At 36.9% G+C, this 23,647-nt stretch overlaps 1 protein-coding gene across 2 annotated transcripts in view; it reads left to right on the forward strand.

Annotated features, from left to right (window-relative positions):
• The window catches only part of LOC117416476 (serine/Arginine-related protein 53-like), a 106,781-nt gene that overhangs the window by 19,478 nt on the left and 63,656 nt on the right, over nucleotides 1-23,647 (forward strand). For both annotated transcript variants that reach the window (XM_034027584.3, XM_034027585.3), the window contains exons 4-5: nucleotides 2,221-2,418; nucleotides 20,900-20,936. In XM_034027584.3, the coding sequence (XP_033883475.1) occupies nucleotides 2,221-2,418; nucleotides 20,900-20,936 (235 nt within the window). The remainder of the gene's footprint in view (nucleotides 1-2,220; nucleotides 2,419-20,899; nucleotides 20,937-23,647) is intronic.

A 23,647-nucleotide genomic window follows, 5' to 3' on the forward strand; every position in this document is an offset into this window, starting at 1 on the left:
CTGATTAGCTTTGACAACACAAACCAAGGTCGCCTATTGATCTGTAATTGGATTTCAATGGCGTGGTGTCATTTAAATTGGGGTAAAAGTGATAAATTGCTAAAAAAAAAAAAAAAAAGATACCTGTCCTTTTAAAGCAACTCAGAAGCAGATTATATGTAAACATTCCTGAAACACAGTGTGCTCTGTCAAAAAAAATCAAAAGTGTGTAAATAATGGAATTAACACTGTCTGTATTCCACAAGGCACACTACATTAAGTTTATCCTGTTTCCAATGCCAGCAGTATCATATAGCTACCGTTAATGTACAATTTTCAATGAAAACGTGTTAGCAGAAATATAATATAGCAAGATAACAATGATACACCATCCACCTTCACACCCAACGATATAATTATCCAAATGGGTTCTGTCTGGGGATCATATCCATGCATGTAGGGGGGTCAGCAGAGATAAGCCGGTGTCTGCTATAGCATGGCTGTAATTACTTTATTGATAATTCACTGTGAAAATTGCCCCAGCCAATAGTGTAAGGAAGATTTAATGGATTGGCTGAGGAATGGTTAGCTCTTAATAGGAATAAAAAATGTGTTCGCCACAGGGAGACATTCCCTGAAGAGATGAAAAAAAAAGAATAGTAAAATAGAAAATATAGCAAACTGTTTATCTTTGCTGTTTGCATTAACACATTTACTCTGGCTTTAAATGAGCTAATAATTCTCGAAGGAGAATGTTTCTGTAATGAAATTGACATTTAACTGCATTCCTGCACTCTATTAAAACTGTTAAATTCAATTTGTTACTGACCCAGGATTACACTTTCAAATTTAACAGATTTGCTATTTGTTAGGTCTAGATAGTGATCATGTTTATGCTTCATTTTAATTTTATAGTTTGCTAAAATATGGAAATATTTCAGTAAAAATGATAGGCGTAAACCATGTAGAAGAATATTTGGAAACTGATTTTACTGCAAAGTCTGCAAGTGTACACCAATGCAATCTAGATTGTGGAATTCTAACGTTTCTAAAATAATTATTTTGGTAACAGCACCTGGACTGCACAGTATTACTAAAACATTTATTTATAAACACTACAGCCAAGTATGCTTGTATCTTAAAATCATAAAACATAATATTGTATTATGTGGTTCTCATTAAATCTTTTATCATTTTTTGTATTATTGTACTTTATTTATTTGCTTTCGTTACGGGGAAATAAAGAAATAATCAATTAATAGGGTATCTGCAGATTTGACATGGCAGCCTCCTTGCTATTTAATACAGATCACTCTGGGTAAATTGCAGCATTAGGTCTTTCTGGAAGTTTAAGCTTGCCATTGCTTATCCACAGAAGACTTTTTCAGAAGATACACTTCCTATCATTGCATTACTTGCATTGGCACTGCAAACAAGGGCCTGCCAATGCACGCTGCAGAGCAGCAGGGAACCCACAAATGTTGGCAGAAAATGATCCTGTTTAGATGTCTGGATTTTCCCTTTATCCCAGAGGTCATTGCCACTAACACCATGACTGAAGAAAACGTGCTCCCCCACTGAGTCAGATTCATGACTTGGAGCTCACTACCACTCAGCCAGGCCAGACTATTCCGGCTGTGTTGTAGTGCTTTGTCTTCACAAAAGACTGGTCTAGAGGCAGCAGAGGTTTAAATAGTGAAAGCTTGTTAAAGAGTTGTGTGTAATTTTAGATATCTTCACAAACATTTCCTTATTGACATGTTGGGCCATATCCTTAAAGTTTTAACGTGTGAGTATTTTAAAGGCTCTTTTCTTTTTCTTTTTAAATCTGTTTTGAAAAATTAAATGAAGTGTATTATTAATGATACATACTAAAGTATAGTGGAAGGCAATGCTTACTTACATGAAAATGGACAGCTTTGCGTTTTCTTGTTTTATTTCCCCTTGTATTCCTGGTCCCTTGTTGAGGTCTGTGGATATGGTTCACTTACTGGCTGGAATCTTGCTGTTTTGCACCCGGGCTGCAGAATGTGCTGCCTAGCTGTGTTTGCGATGTGCAGTCTGTTCACATTTTTAAAATAATCTCCAAATCTATTAGACCCCAATGAAATCCCCTTTTCTTATATTGGTAGCATGGTGTATCTCATAACCTATGCATTTTTTATTTTCGACTTTTACAAGGACCCACAAGTCTGTTGCAATTTCCAGTAACATCTCTCCTGCCCTGTTGCTGCCCTGCAGGTCTCGTTCCAGACACCGCCGGTCACGGAGTCGCAGCAGCGGAAAGTCGAGCCGGAAGAGGAGCCGCAGTCACAGCAAGACGAGAGACAGAAGCCGAAGAAAAGCCAGAGAGAAGGACAGGGGAAGAGACCGAGACCGGGATAGAGACAGAGACAAAGAAAGAGGCAAGGGGAGGGAGTCTCGCTCTGACAAGCAAGGGTAAGCAACTGTTTTATAATGCTTTCAAACTACTTGGTGCATATTTGCAGGAATACTGTATCGTAGGTAAGTTGATAATACATTTATTAGTGGGTTTTGAAAAAAATAAAAAACTACACCATGGTTTGTTAGCAGTTAAAGCAGCTCATATTTGTCAGTCAGTAAAGTTTGGAAGAATAGCGTTCAGTAAATGCATGATATGGCTCCACAAATTGAAATCGGTCAATGCTTTACTTTACCATACAACTGTCCCCCCACCCCCCTCTTTTTCTCATCACCTCTGCCTAATGTGAATCGCCAGTTATTAGGAACTGACAAGAAGTTAAGTTGTCAGTCAGAATGACTGACATCTCTCAATTTTGCTTGGAAGAATGCCTTTTGTCCTCTATGTTAATTGAGTGACTGGCCCTATTTTGAAAAACGAATACAATTATACCAGCCTTTTTCAAGTTTAAAACAAAACAGCAATATGTTCATATAGATTTATATAGGTATTGTCAAGAAAAACTGATCTAGAACAATTGTATATGAGGCATTTTCACTTTCTTCCTAGGTATATTAAATTCTTGTGCATGGAAGGATAGTGTCCAGTTTTTAGTTGTGTGTGTATAACAAAAACAAGAGACTAGTCATGCATATTGTAAACTACTGCAAAGCAAAATGAAAACAATTTATTTAGCCTCATGAAACCTTCCATGAAATTCCCTCATAACTACAAATAATTCTGCATGCTGGTTGTAGCCAAGAGGATTCAAGAAAGAGACCAATTCAACTCTCTTACTTTGCTTTGTAGTATACCACTCTTCAGTTTAATTTAAAGAGCAGAAGGTCTGGAAGAAACTAAACTTGTGTTTTTAGCCTTTCAACATATAATATTCAGTTATCTTTTCCTAGGAGACCATTTTCAATGTCATTATTTTTCCTTATGTACAGTTAGTTGTACAGGCTAATGTAAGACCCAGCTGAGAAATAATTACATGCTACCCACAGGAGTGGTAAAGCAGTTATTTTTGTACCCTTTAGCTCAAGTGTACACCGTGAGGTTTTTAGCAGGAACAGGGTTTTAATTATTATTAAATTTACTCAGGCTAAGAGCTTAAGTGGTATTCATAATTAATATTATGAGATTACACTAATGCCATCATTATAAAACCAATAAAGATATTAGGAATAGCATTTATACCTTTTATCGGACGTATTCCAAATAACAACACCACACCGTGGGGGTTGCTTTTTGTGCATTGGAAAGTGAAGCAGATTTTTTAATAAAGAAAGGGAGTAACTCATGACTCCCAAATGATCTAGTAATGGAAAGGATTGAATGTTTGATTAAAGTGGTACATGCTGTAAAGCCAGGTTCACACCTCAACAATATCGACGTTTTAAAGAAACTTAACAGCTTCAACAGGTTAAAAATATATAATAATTACTCTGTTTTCCATATGGAATGTTCCTTGGATTGGATGAAGGACCGCAAAGTAAAACTGCTGGTATTAGTTCCAAAGATCACTCATATACATCTTTTTTTTTTTCTTTCACCTTCCAGTATTTCTCTTACAACAAAACTGATTGACGTGTCAATTATGCTACATACTGTACAGCCTGAGGTTTCACAATCACTTTGATTAAAAATTAGAAACAGACGCAGTCGAAATAATAATATATTTCCAAGTGTGGTTTACTAACAGAAGATTAAATGTTTGCAAACCGTTTAGCTCTTGAAATATATTACCATGTATCTTTTAATATAGTGGGGTTTTAATAACTAATTCTATGGTCTTGTAAATGTATTCATCAATTTCTAATTTAGGAAATTGACATTCAAATAAGCAGTAGACCTTGTCTGTGTATTTATAGCTTGTTCGTAATCTTCCAAAGGGCAGTACAGTACTCTGGCGCATGCTCAAATCCATCACCCAAGAATTTATGTGATGAGGAGTCGATTTTCCACAACAGAAGTCAATCAGAGTGTAACTTAAGGGCAGCTTTTGAATATGTCTGTTTCCTTAAGGTTGCTGCTGCTGCTGTTTCATACCTGTCTGGTCTAAAGAAGATCAGCTGTCTTACTTGTTTTCTGCTTCATGTTGTGTAAGAATAAAAACATGTACATTTTATAAAAGAGAGAGCAAAACCTAAAAATGCATGACATTGTATTTTGCCTTGTGATGTGACAATCAGATCAAAGCATTAACAAAACTGTTATGGGGGGGTGACGGGTTATTGCTGTCACATTGTGCCATGACTGGTGAATTCACATGACTATAGTTTTGTTGCATTTTTATCCGTCACTTGGATAAATACATTAAATGCGAGTCGGAAATGTCAACGTTTTGGAGTTTGACAGCAATCATACATTCGGTGACTGTCATTTTCTGTTCCCGTTTTCTTCTCCTTGCAGCAGGAAGTCATTATGCTAATTGTACCTTATTTGCATACAGGTTACAGAGTTCTGCGGCATTAAGCATGCTCTGAACCCCTTTTAAAGAGTCTGTTTAGATCAAAGAGAGTCTGTATGATAGCTGTTGTCTGACGCCAAGCTGTGTGGTGTTGTTTTCATTAAACATTTATCACACTTCTAGTATGACAGCAGGCAACTTTGTGCTTGGGTAACGTGTTTTCATGCAAAATTTATTGAAAAAGACGAGACATTGTAAAGAGATCTTGTTGCCTTTCACCAGTGGCAAAGGGTAAACATTTGATTGCAAGGAAGGAACTGTGCTTTTGACACTGCACTACACTTGTTAGGCTGACACAGGAAAGGGTAGACGCTTTGCAGCGGTTTACCTTTTTTTTTTATTTGCAAATATATTTAAGTATGTCAATATAAATTCATAGCTGTCTTCTATATGTCCGTGTAGGCATGTTGGTATATTTGTCTGGCTAGAAATATGGACACTACATTATCATAGCTCTGTAAATCGTATGTAATTATTCATGACAAGCTATCCTTTGGATTTACAAACATTTTGTACGCTAATGCTGTTAATGGAAGACATCTTTGGCAGCAAACCATTAAATGTATTGTTAAACATTTTGCTTGTAGCAAATAAAGACTTGCATTGGGGTTTTTTACAGATGCTGCTACATCTTTATTGATTCAGAGGTTCCTGAATCAGCCCTGAAGGGCACACTTACAGAACATCATTTTTTAAATAATAGGGTAAAGGTTGCTATTGAATTTGTTTTGCATAAATATATAACAGGGTACAGGCTGTTTGTAGTCTACACAGCAAATATTCATGTGTCTTTCATAGGGAAAAGCTGCAGATGATGTCCCTTTGTATTTCAATTATTCCTGATTGGCATAGTACAGTATTTATTATTCTTGGACTTGTCCACTCTGTGGTGGCAGATCCATTTAAAAGGTTGTCTTGCCTGTGCCAACCCAGAAACATGCACGTGCAGTCCTGCCAGGTCACAGCTCAAGCGGAGCTGTCGCTGTACCATGTTCCTTTAACATATATGTGTAAGATTTATTATTATTATTATTATTATTATTATTATTATTATTATTATTATTATTATTATAAAGCAAGTGGATAGATAAGTGTTATAGCCCAGTAACCATCATTTGATTTTATTGTGTTTTTAAACAAACAAAAGACAAACTTGATCTCGGACTGCAGGCAGTGACTGGAAATACATTTTAAATGATCTTGAATGTTTTCTTTTACGTTTTGTATTCCATATTTCTGCACACATGGCAGTTGTCATGTTCCATCTCTACCTGCACATAATGAGCCGCACTGTCAGGTTTGTATTGTATCAGCATGTCTCCCAATGTTCATACACCGACGACAGAACACATTTCAGTATGCTTTTCCCAGGCACACTTACCTCCTACATGCATGAAATTATTCTTGTGAACAAAAGACTGAAAAGTGTTTTCCATGAATCGAAGAAGCAGCTATGTTCTTTCTGATTTAAACCATTGCTGTAGAGTTTATTTGCGCTACAGTATGTTAACATTTAGAATAACTTTTGATAATCCCTTACTAATTGTTTTGGTTGTTTCTTACCAATATACGCCCTGATACTATTCAAAGGTTACATTTTAGAATAAGTTATGCCTCGTGGGACAGAATTTGCCAGTTACTAGAATATTATTGAAAATATCTGTATTTCAGAAAATGTGTTTATGCCCCTTGAGAATAAGGTGGCTGTTTACCACAATTGCAAGAGCTATTTTGTTTCTATCTGTGGATTTTTAAAAATAATTCTATGCCCTGCAAGTTTTATATCTGAACTTCCCTTTGCTGGGTGCATTGCTTCTGTGCACTCTCTCTGTTACAAGTCCCATGAAGTAGAGAATTATTCAAGTCATTAAAGCGACTGATTCATCGGAGGCTTGCTCTCGGGTGACAGGGTTCTTGCCAGTATATCTATCCAGCCTGCAGAAGGATGGCACCAGGCAAAAAGCATCAACCTGGTGTCAGAGCTTGATCCTTCGCCTCCGCTGGTTGCAATTTTAAATACATGTGTTTTTTTTTTGTTTTAATGTTTTGTTTTATTTATTTATTTGTTTATTTTTTTTAATTTAGTAATCAGCAATTATTTTATTATTTTCTCCCAATTTCGCATATCCAATTATTTTTAGGCTCAGTTCACCGCTACCACCCTTGCGCTGACTCAGGAGCGGCGAAGATGAACACATGCTGTCCTCCGAAGCGTGTGTCGTCAGCCGACCGCTTTTTTTCACACTGCAGACTCACCGTGCTGCCACCTCAGAGCTGTAGCGTCAGAGGACAACGCAGCTCTGGGCAGCTTACGGGCATCTTACAGGCAAGCCCGCAGGCGCCCGGCCAGACTACAGGGGTCGCTGGTGCGCGGTGAGCTGAGGACACCCTGGCTAATTGTGCGCTGCCCCATTGGAGCTCCTGTCTACGGTTGGCAATAAAATAGCCTGGACTCGAACCGGCGACTTCCAGGCTATAGGGCGCGTCCTGCACTCCACTCTGAGTGCCTTTACCAAATGCGCCACTCTGGAGCCTGTTTTAATGTTTTAGAAATGTCTCTTTGCCTGAAATGCTTAGTTTCTGAGATTATTTAAATGTAAAGGGACAATATATTATTGGTGCAATTTCCCTTGTAGTTTTGACATGTTTATTTATTCCGTGTTTAGTGTCCCCCTGGGAAGCCTTGTTTTTCTAGCTGCCACATTTGGATAGAAGTATACTTAAAATGAGTCTGCCTTTTGTTGTTTGCAATGATGTTGATTCATTGTATCAAATATGTGTTATACACCCCAAAGTGGATATGGCATCTTTTATACAGCCTCTTTGTGCACATTGTGTCTTGCGGCTGGACTGGATCATGCTAATCTGGAAAGAGGTACCCAAAGAGAGTGATAGGGAGCTGTGACAATCCACTTAGTGTGAGCTGTAATCGCTTTACTGATTAGAAGTAGTTAAAGTGGCATTCAGGCACCCTGCAGGCACTGTGCACTGTTTATATTGCACCTTCAGTCACACTGCCATTCCCCATACAGTATATGCTGCAGATTATCTGGCAATACTCAGGCATAGTCCAAAGTAGCATCAGTAAAATACTCTACATTGCTGACACCATAACACACAAACTGTGATGGGAAATTCGCAAAAACAAATTGCCTTTAAATCCTATAAAGTGTTAGCATATTTAAAAACAAAATACCTTAGAGACATTTAATTAAATTAAATTGTTTACTTAGTTTTGTAATTTTTTTCAACATGCTAATGACATTAAATGACTCTATTTATATCTTTACATTTTCTTTAGAAATGAATCTATATAGACAGCAGACAGGCTCTCATCGAGAGATGGACGCACATTTACGCGCGCTGTCTCTCTCACTCACAGACACACACACACACACACGAGTGATTGCCTAGCATTAAGCCTTTCAACATTGTAGAGTGGTTTAGTGTTCAAGGAACTATAACTCCACTCAGCACGGCAAACCTGTAAACTGCACTTGGGTATGCCCATAGATAACTTTTTATGATCAATTTTGCACAATGAGATACTGCAACTATTTCATTTTCTTAAGTTATTTAAGGTTATCTTCCTCTACAATTACTTTGTGCTGAAAATATCCCAAGCATTGTCATTTTAAAATAAGAAAAGTACTTGTACCACCGGTAAGGTGAAATTGTTGAATTGTCTTTATTTCATAAAAGATTGGGCTCATATGGTACATGAAATGTACTGAAAGTTAAATCTTTGGAGCATATTTTTTTTTGTCTTACATCTTTGTCTTTACATTTTTGCAGTGAGTCTGTCTACGTAATACTAATACAGTATTTATAAACAGACTATAAAGAAGTAACACCAAGAATATTGTATCTGTCAATATGAAATATAGACAGAAAAGTGTATTGACTGGAAAACAAGTGTTCAGCATTATTTTCCTGCCTGATTTACTTGACTAGTCAGGAGATGCTCTAATTCAGTACATCAAAACGTTCTATGTACAGCCTGTGTGTGTCAGTTTTTATTTTGTGACAGTTGCATCCAAGTCATATCGAGTTACTCGTTCATTAGCAGGTTTCACATTTCCTCTTCGAAAGACTGGGGAGCAGTAAAGATATTCCGACAACTCTGCAAACATCAAAAGTCCAGCCATTCTTAATGCCAGACTCTGCATAGCAAGCATTCATGTCAGAAGCTCATTTGCACTGCTTTAAGACTAGAGCCTGCTTGAGAGAACAAGAAGGAACACAATAAGGAACAAAGAAATAAAAAATAGTAAAGGAGAAAGAAACTACAGACTCACCGAGACTAAAATACAGTTGGAAGACATTTTTTACCCTTAGGCTAAACTGTCAGTTGTGCTTACCTTACCTTACAATTCTGCAGATCTACAACGTTTTCTTTCTCTCTAACACATGTACACAGTAGACTGCTGGAAAACACTGTTGTTTGGTTATTGTTATTTTTTTTTACCATTAAACACTGTGTATTGATTAGCAGGCAGGCTTAAACAACCATGGCACGATTTATCTTCGTTTTGTGAATGTTCATCATCAGCTAGCAGAGGAACAGAGAAATCAATTGTGGCAGAATATATCTGTTTTTTAATACACAATAAATTACGGATACCAGCTTGAATAATGTGTAGACTTTGTCTCAGTGTGGATTGCAATCACTTTTAATTGACCATTGAAAGCAAATCACAGAAATGCACTAGAGATGATACCCCTGGTTAGAAATTAATTATTCAGAATAAAACACACCATGTAATTTATTATTTAAAAATGTGGTAAGTTTGCTATGTCAACATCTCCTTTAAATATCATATTACAGAACGTGTGTATGTTTTAGTTTTTTCTACAAATTGCCAGTTTTGTTTGCATTGTTGCCTTTGGCTCTATTGATTATCAGGTTAAATTTAATCTAACAATAGTTTGGCTTGTTAGGTGTCAAAATGGATATTATTAGAGGCTGGAGAAAGCAGACTAAACCTGTCCCCCACCCTCCCTCTTTTTCTATGTTATTCTGTTCAAGTGTCACGTAGCGAATCCGCTGCAAAATTGTTTTTTGTTTGTTTTACATTTCACCTTGAATTTGCATCCCTATAACCCTGCTGTTTCTTAACAACCCTCATTTGCCTACTGCTAATCGTCAATGAAAACTGCGACTAGTATCGTAAAAGTGTAGATGATATGAATAACAATTGTTCAGCGATCTAACCCTCTATCTCCCCGGATCACTGTCAGACTGCAGAGTCTGAATAAGTGGCAGATAGCCTTTGTCACCACTTATCCGGGCTATACACTTGTAAGGGAGAGCAGGGATAATCGCCTAAATCTAATTAGGGGTTAAAGAAGGCCATGACTGTGATCTGGCGGTCAGACACCTTACTGTATAAATCCTGTTTGCATCAGAAAAATAAGGTTGTCATATTGATTATGCAAATGAACAGCTAATGGCCGTGGCGCATCCCCTCTTATGCAGCTGAAGAGGTCCGAGGCAGCAGCTTTTCCTAAAGAAGGGCTACGCTTGCAGCATGCCGTATGTTTTCTCTTTTTTGTTAAATTAGAGGGTTTTAAAGAGAGGTTGTGAAAGAGTTTGCTTATTATGGAGATTAGAGAGCCGTGACTGGTTGTCGTAAGATAAATTTAGCTGGGCACGTGCACCTTTTGTTAGGACTAAAAAGCTTAATTTATCTTTTTTTTTGCTTTGGCGATCGCTGTTGTCCTTTTTATTTAAAAAAATAAAAAAATAAAAAAATACTAATTCCATCCCTAAATCTTCTCAATACATCTTGTCTTCATAAAATAATAAAAATAAAATGTTGCCGCTTCTTATAGGAACTGTATTTGATTATGTTGACCAAGTTTGGCTATTATAAAACTTTGTGTGGTCAAGTAATAATATTATTAAAAAGGTCAATAATTATTAAATAATGATGGGGATAAAATGTGTTGTTTCATGGAAACAAACTTTTCAGCAATGGTTTTTAAAAGAGTAAGGGGTTTTGCTCATGTGAGATTTCTTTTATTACTATATACTGAAACAAATGGACATGTTTTCAGATCAACCTAGATGCTAGTAAATGATCTGTCACTGAAGGCCTCATTCTCGTGCAACGAGTGAGGATCGGCAGACTTCGGTGCATTGTGTGTCTGCTTACCTGCATGGGGTAATTCAGGGAGGTTTTTGTGCAGGTGGCAATGTATTTATGTCCTTTTTTAAATCTGTGCTACAATTTTTTTTTATGTATTAAGAATTTCGTTTGACTTATTTGCGTTATAAACCTTGTACATTTTTAAGGAATGACAAAGCATTCTAAAAACGTTTTTGTTTAAAACAAGACTCGGCTGTTTACATGAGGTGCATTAGTAAACTACGTTTGATTCGGTGTATATGAAAAAAATTTGCTGCAATCATTCAAATGAACTGTTTGAAATTTTATTTTCTCTGGCACAGAAAACAAAAGTACACTGTAGCCCGCTGCCTTCCACTGTGTGTCACACATTCCAGATAGAGATCTGTACTACTAGTAAAATATTAATATATAATGTATAGTGTGTGTACGATATGTGTATATACAACTCTTAACCGTTCCTCAATCATTAATGTGAATTTATTACTTTAATTGCAAAACTGAAGTGTTTTGGATTTTGTCCAAAAACAGGTCCTATTTCAGAAGAAAAGTTTGTTTATTAATTTTGTTACTTTTATATGTGAAGCTTACTTGTACAGCTAGAACTCAGAGATGCCTTTTTATAAGAAATATATATATATACTGCATAGTGTAGCACCATGTTTGTACAATAAGTTCAAACAAACTGACAGATGACAGTAAACACCCTAATGACAGTAATAGAAGATTACTGTTCTACTGTTTGTGTGCATTATTTATGACTGTTTGGATGGAATATTCTAACAATGGTCTGACCTAGTGAATGAGTAGAATACTCACTGAAAACCTCATAAGTTACTGTAGTTGAAGTAATCAGCCAGAGGCTTTTCAAAAGCAAACCATGGGCCTGGAGGACTTAAGAAAGAGAATGGACACAGATGTAGCCTGAATGTCTCATCCTGCCCAAAAGCAAGTGCCGGCAGATAAATGCTCATAAAGGGATAGGGATTTCTTTTTCTTTTTTTGCGAGCCCTAAGGATTTTTTCCGCCACAACTTTTTTTGTGAGTCTTGGAAATGAAAAGCATTCATCCAGTGCCCCAAAGAGCGGATCCATTGAATGGGATAACGGTGTAATGTACCATTGAAGGGAGGATTGAAAGTGATTATCTTGTTAACTCCTGACAGCTACCGCCAGCTTGAAGTAGAAATGGTGGACTTGATTTGCAAATGAATTAGAGCTTTTTTTTTCATTTTTTTTTTTCATTTTGTGCCAAGATCATCTTTTTATATTCTGATATGACAGATGCTATGTTCCAAGCTTTTGTTCCTCATCTGTTTTCCACTTGCAATAAAAGCCAAAGATTTTGATAGTGATTTTAATATTGGAATCCCCTCTGCTTGGGGTTTATCCTTTTGTGTACAAGTGTTTCAATCTTGGGATTCTGAAAAAAAAAAAAAATGTTTGGGGTGATATTGCTCCCTTTCAGACATTAGATTTTGATTAGTTTAAGTCATAATTGGGAGGATGAAAAGGAGCGAGGCTTTTCAGGAAATGGGAGATTGATTGTTCTCTCATCTTTGTTGTTCACCTTTTAAAAGAAGTCAATTTTCTGTAAAATGTAACTTCCAAATTAAATTTCCTTGGCTACTGAGACACAGCCCTGACTCCTGTTTTAGAATGAAATCTTAATATATTTTACATAAGCTGTCCAAACATGTGGTCTTGAAGCCGGACTCATAAGAACAAATCTCCCTAGCCTTTATCTGTTGGTGCTGTTGTTAAGTATTCTGCATTCGTGCTGACGCAGATGGTGTGTTGTTAGGTATGATAATTGTTGTACACTCTGTTTAAGTTCCTCATTAACCTTTAACCTCTTTTACCAGTTTCATTTTTTTTTTGCACGTATGGGTGGGGTAGTAAATTTATGAATGCTGATAAGATCTGATCAACAATAATTCAGTGTTTTCTGAATGCGTAATTATTTTCAAAAACCTGCTTTTAATCAGTAACTTTAAGAACATACTTTTGGCATCCTCATGTTGTGCAATCCACTGTGTATAAATATGCATATTTACATCGTAATGATGTCTTTAAATTGTGTGTGTGTGTGTGTGTGTTTTTTTTTTAATAATTTGTATTCGTTTTTCCAATTTTGGAATGTCCAATTATTATTCAACATGGCTCACTGCTGCAACCCCAGAACTAACTTGTGAGAGACGAAGACGAGCACTCGTGTCCACCGAAACGAGTGCCGTCAGCTGTCCATTATTTTTTTTTAATTTTTTTATTTTTTTTTATTTTTTTGCTCTGCAAGCCCGCCGTGCAGCCAGGCGCCCAGCCAGCCACAGGGGTTGCTGGTGTGCGGTGAGCCAAGGACTCCCCAGCCGACCTAACCCCTATCCCGCCTGGGCGGTGCTAGGCCAATTGTGCGCCGCCCCCTGGGAACTCCCGTCCACAGTCGGCAGTGGCATAGCTCCAAGCGATAGGGCGCATCCTGCACTCCGGGCAGAGTGCCTTTACCGGATGTGCCACTCGGGAGCCCCAGTTGTGTTATTTCTTAACCTATACTGTATGTGCTGATTTTACAGGGTCAGAGAATCCAATCCAAAAAAACTAGCTCTAACTCATGGGTACATGGACAAGGTGAAAGGAAATATGCTGTTTTGAAGAAGTGAATTTGTTTTTGTGTGAAATGTGGGACTAAGGTCCAGGACCAGAACGTGCACTTGTTGAAGGAGAGTTACTATTCACGTTACATAAAGTCAGCTTTTTGTGCATTTATGCATATTAACATTTTTTTGTGTGTGTTTGTTTTCAGCAGTTAATGCCACTGTAATTACTAACATGATAATCCCATATTTGTACCAAATGGGCAAAGTAAGAGCTGGCTTATATCGACCATGCCAAATACAAATAAGTAATAAATACTCGCAATAAAACTCGGCTATGCCCTTTTAGCATAGACATTTTATTTGCTTTTCTGCTGAGGAGTTAAGACTTGTTCATAGCATTGACCCTGAAGTGGACCTTCATATGATGTGCATCGTATCATGCTAGTATTAAATAATTAAGCAGAACGTCCTTTTTCTGTTTGCACTATTTATATGCTGTACAAAAATCAAAAACAGCTTCTGCTGAAAAACTGGTAAAAGGTAGTGTTAATGCTCTATCAAATCTTAAATCACAGCATTTTATTCCTTTTATTGGTGCTGTTAACCTGCTACAGAAATAAATGGTTTTCTTGGATTATCTTATGTGTAAAAGCCAGTGCAATGAATTGAGGAAGAAAGGCATGTGTTTCTACACCACCAGTTCTTATAAGTATGGCCACTCTGAATGTGGTTTACTTTTGTCTGTGTTCTCCTGTGTAAAGTGTTTGGTAAACTAAATGTTAATTTATACACAAACAGTTTAAAAGAGGGGTACCCCGGCATACATGCAGGAATACAATTTCAATTTGCAGGCCGCTAAAATAGTCGCTACAGAGACTGCAATCACAGCTGATGATCAGATTTACTGTGAAGGTAGCCCGGTAGATTACTAGCCATTTCAATTCTCTTATCTGATAAGTGCTAGCTAACGTCAGAGATTTCAAAAGCTGACGATCCAGGGACATTGCAGATACTAAATGCATCGCTCAGTGATGTTTAATACATTTGCTTTGCATTTTGTCAGGTGCCTAACAATAAATGAACGTTCAATGACATGGTTGAAGAAGCGTGAAGTTGCTTGAGCGATGTCTCTCTCATAGCACTAACATACTCTTACCGTTTGTGTGGCGGTATGCTGGTTTGTTTCTTATTTTATTGATTTGGAAGTGTTGTTTTTTATTGTGACAGGGATGCCTGGCTAGTTTTCCCTGACAGTGTAAGGGGCAGGTATTCAATCTTGGTTCATGTATGTGCTATACATTTAAGTTGTTCAAACCTTGTAACAGAAACTGTTCAATTGTGTATAGTGTAAAAAAAAAAATAATAATAAAAAAAACAGTGCCTTGCAAAAGTATCCAGACCCCTGACCAATTCTCTCATATTACTGAATTACAAATGGTACATTGAAATTTCGTTCTGTTTGATATTTTATTTTAAAACACTGAAACTCAAAATCAATTATTGTAAGGTGACATTGGTTTTATGTTGGTAAATATTTTTAAGAAAAATAAAAAACTGAAATATCTTGCTTGCATAAGTATTCAACCCCCACACATTAATATTTGGTAGAGCCACCTTTCGCAGCAATAACAGCTTTAAGTCTTTTGGGGTAAGTATGTACCAACTTTGCACACGCTTGTGGACCGCAATTTTCAAATAGTGCCACAGAATCTCAATCGGATTGAGATCAGGACTTTGACTGGGCCACTGTAGGACATTCACCTTTTTGTTCTTGAGCCACTCCAATGTTGCTTTGGCCTTGTGCTTGGGATCATTGTCCTGCTGAAAGGTGAATTTCCTTTAGCGGACTGAAGCAGGTTCTCTTGCAGTATTTCCCTGTATTTTGCTCCATCCATTCTTCCTTCAATTTTAACAAGATGCCCAGTCCCTGCTGATGAGAAGCATCCCCACAGCATGATGCTGCCACCACCATACTTCACTATAGGGATGGTGTGTCTTGAGGCATGGGCAGTGTTAGGTTTGCACCACACATAGCGCTTTGAGCTTTGGCCAAAAAGCTCTATCTTGGTCTCATCTGACCACAAAACCTTTTCCCACATCGCAGCTGGGTCACTCTCATGCTTTCTGGCAAACTCCAGACGTGCTTTCAGATGGTACTTTTTGAGTAACGGCTTCTTTCTTGCCACCCTCCCATACAGGCCAGTGTTATGCAGAGCTCTTGATATGGTTGACTGGTGCACCATTACTCCACTCCCAGCCACTGAACTCTGTAGCTCCTTCAAAGTGATTGTTGGCCTCTCTGTGGCTTCTCTCACAAGTCTCCTCCTTGTTTGAGCGCTGAGTTTTGAGGGATGGCCTTTTCTTGGCAGTGCCTGGGTGGTGTGATGCAGCTTCCACTTCCTGATTATTGATCCAGCTGTGCTCACTGGGATATCCAAACACTTGGATATTATTTTGTACCCTTTCCCTAACCTATGCATTTGTATTACTTTATCTCTAACTTCTGTAGAATGCTCTTTGGTCTTCATTTTCCTTCAGATTCACAGCCTGACCAATGATCCTCCAACAGTGGGGTTTTTATCCAGAAAATGTGACAGCAACTTTAATGGTTCACAGGTGGAGGCCAATGGTAAGGTAATTGTGTCCTCGTTAGGGCAATTTCTTTCATCGGTGTAAACTGGGAGCTTCCACAGCACAGGGGTTGAATACTTATGCAAGCAAGATATTTCAGTTTTTTATTTTTCTTAAAAATATTTCCCAACATAAACCCAATGCCACCTTACAATAATTGATTTTGAGTTTCAGTGTTTTAAAATAAAATATCAAACAGAATGAAATTTCAACGTACCATTTGTAATTCAGTAATATGAGAGAATTGAGAATTGGTCAGGGGTACTGAATACTTTTGCAAGGCACTCTGTGTGTGTGTGTGTGTGTGTGTGTGTGTGTCTATATATATATATATATATATATATATATATATATATATATATACTTTTTCTGAGTTCCAAGATTTCCTCAATGTTTTTGTTCTGTAAAATACCATAGTTCTGTTTTTATTATGTTGTCTCACAAAATAATTTCAAACAAGAAATAAGGGTTGTGACTTTCTGGTTACCATAAAGGTGAAATAAAAAAAAAATGCTAATGGCCTGCATTCTTGAAACAGCCTTATATGAAATATCCATTCATATGCCATTATGATGCAACATACTACAAGCACATGGTCAGGCTGGGCATTCACCTTCACTAGCTTCTCTTGTCCAAATTACCACCTGTCGGGAGGCCAGGTTTTACCCCACCTCCTTACCTTCACCCTACTAAAGAGCCCCATGTCTAGGGGTTCATTATTCCAGTATCAGGACGCTGCTCAAGACAAAAATCAAATGTAAACAATAATGTCTTGAAGTACATGGTGCGAACACAGTAATTCCAATAACTATATATATATATATATATATATATATATATATATATATATATATATATATATATATATATATATATAGTATATATAATTATATATACAGTATATATATATATATATATATATATATATATATATATATATATATATATATATATATATATAATGTCTGAGTTTCCCTCCAAAATATGCAACATACATATGTCTGTTTGTTTAAAATTCATTTTTGTTTTAAGCTAGCTTGTGCATATATTGCTTATCGTGTTGAACAACAAGCTGTTGAGTTTGTGCTTCCTTCCTAAGAATATTCAATACATAAAAGGGTTAAGTTGGGTGTCAGGGACTGAGGCATTCATACTGTAATGCATTGCTGATGAGCAGTGTGCTAATGGGCCTTCCTGTTGGGTGGAAATAAAATGACTGGCTTTGCATTTTAAGTCCTTGGTTCCTACATTGACTGACTAAAGATATTCATCTCAACCATGTCAAGTAGGGAAATAATAGAAATAAAAAAAAAAAAATAATGCAATTATTTGAAACTTGACCACAAATGACATTTCATCTCATGCCCTGACTTTAATTAATTGTGTGCTACCTGGAATTCTAGCCACAGATTAAAGGAAGCTGTAGCAGAGAAATTTAGTAACTACGAACATAATAGTAGCCTTCAGAATTAGTCGATAATGATGTCAACATGGGACTGAGAGACTGGGGTTGGAGCCGAGCAGCTCCCTTGACATGAATGATATGCTAGACATTTCCAATTTGCCAATATTGACTGCAGCAAAAGCCATGCATTAAATGTAGCCCTTTTTAACACATTGACTTGTTTGTCCTCTTTTACTTAATTAAGTGGGAATAAATCATGCTTTGCATTCAGAACAAAAGAAATGACATGTTTTCTTTTCTAATGCACTGGATTTGCTGTGCTCTATTGTATTTTAATCCTTCTATCCCCAATAAAATATACAGCGATATATTTTAATCATGAAAATTGGTATTTTCCTTTCAACTTCCAGTTTACTCTTTTGTGAGTCAGTTATTTTAGTAAGGTTACTCAAAACCAGGTTACTGCAGTGCTTTCCACTGTTAAACAGAGTACAGTACAGCCCCAGGGTACAGTAAGTATTCTTTACTGGTGAATAGAAGGTTTCTAGATGCTTTTGTCTTCCCAGCAAAGATTCAATAGCATATCTTGATGGCTGTCAAATTGTGTGTTGCCTGATTTCTATATAAATCTTTGTAGTTTTTGTTTTAAATTCCTGTGTGGTACCAAAAAAAAAAGCCACTGTGTTTATTTGTAAACAGAGGACACTCTAAATAGTCTGTGGTCAGTATGGGGTTACAATAAACAGAGTAAGTGGTCCTGGAGTTGTTTCTGGTAAGTATATTTTTCAAGAATATTTTCACTCATTTCTTAGTTTCAATTCCAAGCAATGTGATATTTGAAATACTAGTGGGCAAGTGTCGACGGCCTTCATAATAGGCACTTAACCGACCAAACTAGAGAGCGAATTTAGAGGGGCTGAGTGGGGAAGCATGCTTAAATTAAATGAGGGGCTTCTACCTGTACCAAAGAAAAACACAAATGCAGAAAATCCTGCTAACTTCAGAGCCAGTATTACACATACAATATAAATTCTTAATTCCTTCAAATGCAACAAAGCTTTACTTTTCCTCTCTGAACAGTATGCTGCTGATGAAAGGCAGTTGTAGTCAGTGGTTTATTTCTATCGGGACCTGGCTGAGATTGAAATTGACAGGTGCCAAGGGGGTTTATATAGGGCAGCCTCAGTCTCGTCTCTGTTCGTTTCATAATCTGTACTTTATGAATGCTCAACCAGTACATTTCCTGCTTGAGAGCTTTGTGTTACACCAATATTACTATCTGTGCTGCCTCAACTACAAATTGGATGAACAGCCCCTGACACTTTTTCAATATTATTACATTAAACCAAGTGGATTTTGATTGATAACCTAATATTCAGCTAATGCAAAACATCAATCATGGCAAGTATATTAATTATTTAATATTGCAGTCTAATTCAGAAATCGATGCTCTGCATGAGGGAAAGGAAAACTCCCAGCAGACCTGAAGGCAGAAGATGATAGAAAAAAGGACCTGCTGTACTCCGGTGTGCTTGTTCGATACAAATCTTTATTCATTTGCCAATAATCTCTTCCCATTTTCCACTTCAGTACCATTTTATCAGTTTTGAGACCCATAATTGAATTAGGCCTGCTTTTGGCACAGAGGGAGGGAAGGAGGAGTTGTACAAATATTGATGAAGTAATGACAGGGATGGCACTGGAGACAGACCACGAAGCAGAGGCTACCTTCATAGCCCATTAACTGGAGGCAGCCTGCAACACTTTATTTGGACATGATGTAAAATGTTTCCCACTAATTGTGGTTCATTAGGGAGATTACACTACACTGTCACTGTAGTAACAAATGTACAGCTCTCTAATTATTCTTCCAAGTCATGTATAATAAATGCTCTTGTTTGTTACACAAAATGTAATATAATTAAAAGCTGCTGAAGTATTTCTTAAGTGATTACATATACCCATTTGCATGAATAATAAGGGAATTACTCACTGATTTATTTATTTATTTTTTATTATTGTATATATGTATATAAAAAAGCATTGATTTATGGAATCTAAAGCTTTTATTCTCGCCAGATGTGCTACAAGTTGTTTGTGAGCAACTAGAAACTTCTCTTCATTTAAAATTAACTGTGAATTAGTCTGGTATGTGCACATGCATTAACTTATGATTTGTACTGTAATATTGCATACATTGGATCATCAAGCTATGTTGACAGGCACATAACTGCTGTAACTATAATGGGAATATTAAACATAGGGGCTGTGATCATTTGATATTTGCTCCTGTAATATTTGTCAAATGCGCCAAAAATGCATCTATTATTTATTGCAAATGTGTCCCTTTTAATCTGCCTGTTTATTTTCCCTATTTCCCTTCTGTACTTTTGGTTTGGTTTGATTTCACATTTAGGCTTCTACTGCTTGTGGTTTGTAATATCTGGTCAGCACAACACTTTAATATAATCCTTCTTTATAGTACAGTTATAATTAACCTGACTGTATCAGTATTTTTTTATTTATTTATTCACAACCCATTCTATATTAGCAACCTTTAACAAAGTGTTTTTTTGTTTGTTTTTTCATGATTTCATAACCTGAATTTGGTATGCAACAGAAAATGCAATTTCCTGTTATACACTAATATGATCATTAGAATAGTTATGAAGCTGCACACTGTGAACAATTTGGAATTTCTTGTATAATTGCAATCAGCTTGTGAGTCAAGTGGCCATTGACCTGTAATTCCATGGTTGCACCCAAGTCATGAGATGCACACTACAGAGCGTGACGTCCTTTTCCAGTCCCTGGCGCTAAAATAGGGGCAAAAAAAAAAATGGTGCTGTAGGCTGAAGCTAGTTCCCATCTCCAGTGAAGCCAGTTTAGAGTGGGAACCTGGTGATAAACTGGATAAATCTGATCAGCAGGTGACCTTACTGTTGAGGCACAGCTGAACGCATTCAAGAGTTGAGCGACCGTATTTGCTTCATATTAAACACAAAAAGAGGTTCAGACTTTTAATATCAGCACCAACTGTTTATTCTGATATGAGGTAGAAAAATAATTTGAAGATACAACTGCTGTCAGATGAAAAGAAAGTACTTTTGAAGATTGATAGTGCCTCAGAAAATGCAATTTATACAGAAATAGAACAAAACATTACCATTCACAAAAAGAAGCAGGTTGAGAATGCTTTTTTATTTTTAGACGTTTGCCAGCAGGGTTTTATTTACAGTTTAGGTAATGTGTTCTTCTGTTACAGGGACGCTGGACACATCAAAACAGGATTAGAACATCTGGTAAGTTCTCGTTTCAGCATTTGCATCATCTTTCATATCTGCGTTTTTAAATGAACATTTTGGAGTGAGCTTTGAATACCTTGAATTGAGAAAGCCAGCCATTTCCCAGAGGGGTCAGCCTTACTTTTATTTTGTAAAGGCACTTCCACTTTCATTCATCTCGTCATTTCCAGGGAATTTAAATTTTTGTTTTAAGTTGCTTTTTGATGTAGAGATGAAATAAAAGGGACAGTCATTCTCCCATTGATGATGCATTAACAACAAAACATTTTGTTTTTCAAAGGGTAATCTATGTTTGACTGATGTATATCTTAGCAATAACAAAGTCTATGTCTAAGTTTATGGAGAGTAAAGTTTATGGTGCATGAATAATTTAGGGATTTAACATGCCATGTGTCCTGAAGTGCAATGAAATGGATACTTCAGGGCTCCTAGATGATGCTTTTCCAATGGAAATGCTAACGTTTGTTTAAATAACCACAGTGGTAATACAGAAGAACAAAAGAGAAGGAAGCCCATCCATTAGGATCCTTCGGATAGCACCGGACTCTTTCAGGTGAAAGCCATCAGTGTCGAAAACCATGGATTTCAGTTCAATTGGATTTCTGTACATTGCAGTTTTGTGCCTTGGATATAATGTAGTTCACACAGGGATGACATGCAGCGAAGTAGGGATTTTGTTTGAGAAAATGGAAACTACTTGTATACAGATTAATTATTTATTGGGGTCATGATGGCTTGAAGTCCTCTCTTAGTCTGAAAACAAATAATGGAGAATGTTATCAAGATAATGAGAAGATGAAAATGAATTAAACCAGCGGTGTCAAACTCAGTTCTTGGAGGGCAGCAGTGTCTTCTAGCTTTCGTTCCACCCGAGCTCTCAATTACTTAATTGGTCTAATTATTTGATTAACTGGACACATTTAACACTTCTCTTCAGGCCTCAACATTTTTCACAGGTAGTGTACCTTGAATCAAGTGCATTTTTAAAACCATCAACTGTAAAAGACCTTGAAAAATATTAAATAAGTCAGCTTCAACAAATAATCAGTTATGTTAATTGAGAGCTTAAGTTGGAATGAAAACCAGAAGACCCCGCGGCCCTCGAGGACTGGAGTTTGACACCCATGAATTAAACAAAATAGCAGACAATTTAAACAAATTTAACATGTAGAGTAGTTTCCAGACAGGACACTGTTATAAGGTGCACACTGTGTAATACAGTATGTCACTTAACAAGCTGAGGCATTTCAGGCCTTGGGAGAGGGTTGAGTGACTGTATGTCCTTCAGTTGAGTATATTCTGTTAGCAGCACTTTGTCTGTGAGCTTTCACAAACAATGGAGCCAGCTGGGGTTCTTATGGCTACAGTGGTCCAATTTGTAGCCTGAAGTAGCCTTCACTGCAGTATAGCATTTCAGTGCTATGACCTTTCTGTCCTTGCGGTCAAGTGACGGAGTCTGACCACTTACAGTGTTGAAGAGTAACCTGTCATTAATAGCTTGTTTAGTCCATCAGTGGCTTGTCAGGATATAGTTGTTGCTTGCCAGCAATGCAGGCACTCCCATTGTTGCTACATGTTAATCAATAACCACCAACAGGTGCTGATGAAAGCTGGTCTCGGGCAGGCAGGCTAACATGCTTTTAGGGTTGAGCCCATCTGTGTCGACATTACCGCCATATATATGAAAACCTGGGCTGACAATTTCAGGAGGCATTAAGGTTGATTTATTTTGTAGTTTTAGGAATGGGAATTTTGGAGATTCTTTCAAAGTAAGAAAGAATCGATTGCAGTAAAGCAGGGTTAATGCAGAATTGATGTTGCCCGACATCTTTTATACATTTTTGTTTAGTTAAACAAATTGATAGGCTAAAACCTAACTGGTTCAATTACCTAATTACAGTATTACCTTCCTTAGACCAAGTGATGCCATTTATACTTTAAATGTATTCCCTTCCTCTGTGTTTGCAGTCTGTATACAAGGTTGACTGGTGCAGGTGGAGGGTTTTGAAAAAAACAGAACAGTAATAACTAAATTAGTGTAAAATGTGTGAAGCCCCCAACTTCCTGCAAAAACTCCCCTTTATTTTACTACCCATGTTATCCCATTAGCATTGAGCAAAAGGGATTCTAAAGTGGTTCAATGGAAACATCATTTATTCAAAGTCTCCCATTCTGTCAAGCGACTAGATATTTTAAAACTTCCACACAAAAAAAAGATTTCAGCATCCGACTAAAAGTAATTCTAGATAAGGTCATATTTGTAATAGTATTAATGGTAATATTCAAAATTATACTGTAGTTAACATGATGCTACAGTTGGCGTCATAAATTGCCCCTTTTATATTTTCAATTTTGAGACTGCATGTTTCGTTCGTATCGTTGTAACTGGAGAATGCAATCCTAGCATCCTCATTTGATTGTGCATGTAAACCATAAATATTCATTAATTACAAACCTCATTGATCGTCTCAACCAATTATATTCTGAATCTTCAAACTTAAATGGTGACCTGCAGTTCAAATAGCCCTGTGTGATCCATTCCAAAATATAACCTAAAAACATAAAAAAAACAAACAAAAAAAACACAACATTTGTTTGATTTATAATAGCACTAATATTTTATGCAGCGATCATTACCTGTAGACAACTGATCTTGTGTTTTGTTAAGTGCTCTCAGCAGCCTGGCCTTCCAAAGCTTTACCAAGGTT

This window comes from Acipenser ruthenus, chromosome 12, assembly GCF_902713425.1.
Source record: "Acipenser ruthenus chromosome 12, fAciRut3.2 maternal haplotype, whole genome shotgun sequence".
Taxonomy (NCBI): domain Eukaryota; kingdom Metazoa; phylum Chordata; class Actinopteri; order Acipenseriformes; family Acipenseridae; genus Acipenser; species Acipenser ruthenus.